This window comes from Octopus bimaculoides, chromosome 4, assembly GCF_001194135.2.
Source record: "Octopus bimaculoides isolate UCB-OBI-ISO-001 chromosome 4, ASM119413v2, whole genome shotgun sequence".
Classification (NCBI taxonomy): domain Eukaryota; kingdom Metazoa; phylum Mollusca; class Cephalopoda; order Octopoda; family Octopodidae; genus Octopus; species Octopus bimaculoides.
Window position 1 is genome coordinate 97,400,740 of NC_068984.1, and position 4,796 is coordinate 97,405,535.

The following is a 4,796-nucleotide window of genomic DNA, read 5'->3' on the forward strand; positions in this document are numbered from 1 at the left end:
TATTCAAATTCCTTTACTTCCGACATATGTTTCAAAAACAACATTGGTATTATTCCAAAGGAATAAAATGGTGTAAAACAATGTAATCTTCTCATCAGGGAAAGAAATCTCTTTTAAAGAGAGTTACACTAAAAATAAGGCAACTACTAGCAAAACTATTTGGTTGATTATTCCTTATGTGAGGCAAATTAAATTTAATCTTCCTTTCCAGTTTCGGGAAACTATTATTAGGAATTTTCCAAAGAATTCTAGGTATTACTCGATTATCAACTCACACACGATTAGGACTTAGGCCAATATTAAAATTATTTTTAGGGGATAGAGAGGGATGCTGTAATGCCTGTCTACTTGTGTAAGTAGCAAGCAGCCAGGCAAACAAATACTTTTTAGTTCTATTCTCTATACATCAGAATCATAAATGTTAAACTTTCTTCATTAGAACACACATTAAAAAGTGATTGGTCAACGTTGGAATATGAATAACATGTGAGCAAGGTATGCCAATGAATGATCTTTGTTAATTTGGTAATTCTCAATTGAAATCCCATCTTGATAAGAATACTACAAATAATACACAGCAATCCATTCACTAATAATAATTGTTTCTAATTTAAGTACTAAACACAAAGCCAGAATTTTGAGAAAAGGATTTAAGTGATCCCAGCACTCAACTGGTACCTTATTTTATTGACTCCAGAAAGATGGAAGGCAAAACTGACTTTGGTGGGATTTGAACTCAGAATATAGAGAACTGGGTGAGGTAAATACTGGAATGTATTATTCTGACATTTTAAAAATTTTGCCAGTTTGTCATCCTTTATAATTTCTAACATAAGTACCACATTTTAACGTGTATAAGGTACTCTTTTTTGTCAAAAATTAAGTAAAAAAAATATGAGAGTTTCTTATACATGGATAGTATTATAATTCCTTACAAAACCATTCCCAAATTTTAAGCCCCAAAAATTAGGGGGTTCCTTATATACGTTAAAATACGGTACAAGGTTGGAAATTCAGAGGAGGAGGAACTGTTGATTATATTGATCTCAGTACTTGACTAGCAAAGTTGATCTCGGTGAGATTTGAATTCAAAACAACTCTGCTAAATAATTACTACTTCGTATTTTATCAACACTAAAGGAACGAAAGGCAAAGTTGACCTTGGCAGGTTTGAACTCAGAACATAAAAAGCTGTAACTAAATATTGTGAAATATTTTGCTTGATGCTCTCCTGATTCTGTGGATCTGGAGAAAAGTAGCAATGGTAGACAGTAGTAGAAAATTAAAAACAGTAAGATTATTTCAAGGTCAAAAGCCCTTTCGGCACTGTCAGAAGTGAAAGTGCTCACTGCTAGTGAAGTATCTGTCTGTCTGCCTGTCTGCCTGCATGCCTGTTGCTGGCCTGTCGATTCTTTGGCTACTGACAGCTATACCATGACTGGCCGGAGCGAGCTATATGTCTGTCTGTCTCTCTCTCTATCTATCTATCTATTACTCGAAAGTTCGCGCGTCCGAGCTAGCTAGTCGTGAGCGGTCGATCCTATTATTTTTAAACTTCAAACTTCATTTGTTTTCTATTTTGATAAATTCTCTCTGTTGAAAATTATATTTTTATATTTTAAATAATTTGCAATTTCAGGAAATATGTTTTTATATTAAATTTGTGTTTTCTACTCACGACTAGCTAGCGCGGACGCGCGAACTTTCGAGTAATAGATAGATAGATAGATAGAGAGAGAGACAGACAGATAGCTCGCTCCCGCCAGTCATGGTATTAGCAGCAGCCAAAGAATCGACAGGCCAGCAACAGGCAGACAGACAGCTAATAGCATGACAGTGCCGCCCTTTCCCCTCCTTATAACACATAATCTAACCTTATTTTATTTGTTTCTGGAATTGTGCCAACTTTACTTTGACAAACCACTTTCTAAAGCAAACCCACAACAGAACATCTACGTGGTTAATCGATTTCCTAGAAATAGTTACTAAACCTTCACTGGTTATTGTATCTAAAAAAAGTGGAATATAGAATAAAATATGGGAAGGTCATGACTGGAGCGTCTTTGCTCTATCACAATCGAACAGGAACTACACGACCTTATTAATCGTGGTCAAAATATTTTCCATTGAAAACAACACTTGACAAACCATAGCAGCAGAAAGTAAACATGAATGTGTATGTGTGTGTGTTGAATGTATGTGCGATCGTGTTTGTGATGCGTGTGTATGTGAATATGTGCCCGTGAGTGTGCATAATGTGTGTGATGACGATTGAAAGTTTCTGTTGGTGGTTAAGCAACAGCTGTGTTAGTAGCTTGACGCAATTGTATTTTCCCGACTGCTGCTACTTATACTACTCTGACTATCGCCATCACGTCTACTCTTGCAGCTGTCCGATTAGTGTCACCCTGCAGTATTAATCAACCACCCACCACCAACACTATTGTAACTACTATTACTACTATCATTACTGCTACTGCTATTAGTACTTCAGGTATATCCAGTTTATAAAGGACCTAACTCTACAGTTCCATGAGAAAGAAACATGTCGAGCGACTTAGAACAGAAGATAGCAGCAGATATAACATGTTCCATCTGCTTAGAGATATTTTCTCGGCCCTTAACCTTGGTTCCGTGTCTACATTCTTATTGTAAACATTGTCTCGAGCTTTACGTGAAAAACTTCGCAGATAACAATGGGTGTTTCCCTTGTCCTGAATGCAGGATTCAAATTACGTTACCTTCGGAAGGGATCGAAGGTCTAACCCATAACCATACCCTACAGAGTATTCTAGATAATTGGTTTTTGCATAACAAGGGAAAAGCTGAGATTGAGCAGCAAGTGCCCGAAGCCGAAGTTAATAAAAATGAATATGTTGATCTATCATCTTATACTGTAGTAGACATGGATGAGGAAAGTCAACTGGAGAAGAATGAACACACAAAGAAGCAACAGCACTTTAATACAGACACCAACAAAACTTCGGTAACTATATCTTCGCTGCTTTGTCTGATATTTTGAAATATTTTCTTCTTTCGAATTGTTTTATTTATACTTTAAAGTTTAAGAAATATATCATAACTAATGTTCTTCTATAGGAAAATGATTGATTCAACAGCACATTTAGTTTCTCTATAAATCTAAGTTATTTTGATTTCATAAACTTTACACTTACCGAATATGTAGACATTACACACACTCAGGCAAACATACACGCATACAAATTCATAGTTTGGGAGACAGACCAATATGTTTGTTTTAACAACTAGTGAAATAGGACTCAAAGCTTAAATAAAAATATAATTTTTTTTATTAGCTGAAATTGTTATTGCAGTTACTTCAGGACCCAGAGTTTCGTACCAAGTTACTTACCAATTTATAAGTCACTCCTATAGCAAAATCAGCTATTAGTTATGAAAGTTTCAAGTTCTGTAGAAATTGTCTAACTGCCATAATTGGGCGAAGGTAGAAGCGCGTGCAAAACACCCACTTCCGCTTTTTTTTTCCCCAAAAAATTTCTTCGGATTTCTGTTTCCGATATAGGAGAATACCATTTTGCTCAAAAATCACGTTTTCAAAATTTTAATTGGGTTCTTTCGTTTGAAGCAGCATTTATGTCAAACTTAATCATATGGGATCATATGATTGTTCGTTAATTTCCGTAATTTTTTTTTTTACTTTTTTATGTTTTGAAGTGAGAACAGAAAGTGAAAGGGAGGAGACTGAAAGATGTATGTACGCATATATGAAATGGACGTATGAGTGAGAGAGAGAGAGGTGTGTGTTGTCATGTATGTATTTTTTTACAAGTATGTGAAAGAATGCCATTTTAATTTTACCCTCCCCACCCCAATTTCTTAATTTTTAACATTTTTTGCCCCTTTTCTTTTTTAAAATCCACATAGGAAAATACAGAAATTACGAATATGGGAATTAAAAAAAATTTTTTTCATAATGAAACACTCAATGCCACTTCCCCCACCTCGCCCATCCATCAAAAAGCTAAAACCTCCGAATAAGAGAATAAAAGTAAAAATTAAAATATATGTAGGATGTTATAGTTGCAGTTCCATTATCCAAGGATAAGTGGTGTGTAGATGTGGTAGAAATGCTTCTTGTCCATGGTATGTAAACTTCGATAGGAGTTCATATTTTATTACAAATGGAAGATGTGGAGACATAGATTCTGTGCTGTTCATTCAAAGGGGTCTTGTGGTGTAAATGAAATTTTGAGAATGTAGTTGTAGTATTAAGTAGATAGAGGAGAGAGAGGAAGAGAAAGGGGGAAAAAATGAAATTGTCCATTTTTTTTCATTTTTTTCACTTTCTCTTCTTTCTTCACCTATTCCTAACGACCATTCTCCTCATTTTAACTCACATCTTTTCTCTCCTCTCTATCTACTTATTACTATCACTACATTCTCTTTGAATGAACAGCACATGGAATCTATGTCTCCACACTTTCCATCTGTAATAAAATATGTACTCCTATCAGAATTTACATACCATGGACAAGAAGTATTTCTACAACTTCTACACACCACTTATCCTTGGATAATGGAACTGCAACTGTAACATCCTACATATATTTAAATTTTTACTTTTATTCTCTTATTTCCCTTTATACTTCTTATTTCCACCCTTTTCCAAAATAACTCCTTATATTGAATTCTACTATTTCCCTCTATTTAACCATCTCACATCATCTCTGATGAAGGGATATCCCTAACATCCCAGAAACAGCTGAAAGACTAACTTTTTTTTACAAATGTCCTGAAAATTCCACACAGCTTTT

General features: G+C 34.8%; 2 protein-coding genes across 3 annotated transcripts in view; one reads left to right on the forward strand and one right to left on the reverse strand.

The window, feature by feature from the left end:
- LOC106876837 (uncharacterized) overlaps nt 1-3,206 on the reverse strand; it is an 81,299-nt gene extending 78,093 nt beyond the window's left edge. For both annotated transcript variants that reach the window (XM_052967302.1, XM_052967301.1), the window contains exon 1: nt 3,177-3,206. In XM_052967302.1, the coding sequence (XP_052823262.1) occupies nt 3,177-3,191 (15 nt within the window). In that variant the 5' untranslated portion in view covers nt 3,192-3,206. The remainder of the gene's footprint in view (nt 1-3,176) is intronic.
- Nucleotides 1,817-4,796, forward strand: part of LOC106873776 (tripartite motif-containing protein 3) — a 7,681-nt gene continuing 4,701 nt past the window's right edge. The window contains exon 1 of the mRNA XM_014921283.2: nt 1,817-2,986. Coding sequence (XP_014776769.1) covers nt 2,546-2,986 — 441 coding nt within the window. The 5' untranslated portion in view covers nt 1,817-2,545. The remainder of the gene's footprint in view (nt 2,987-4,796) is intronic.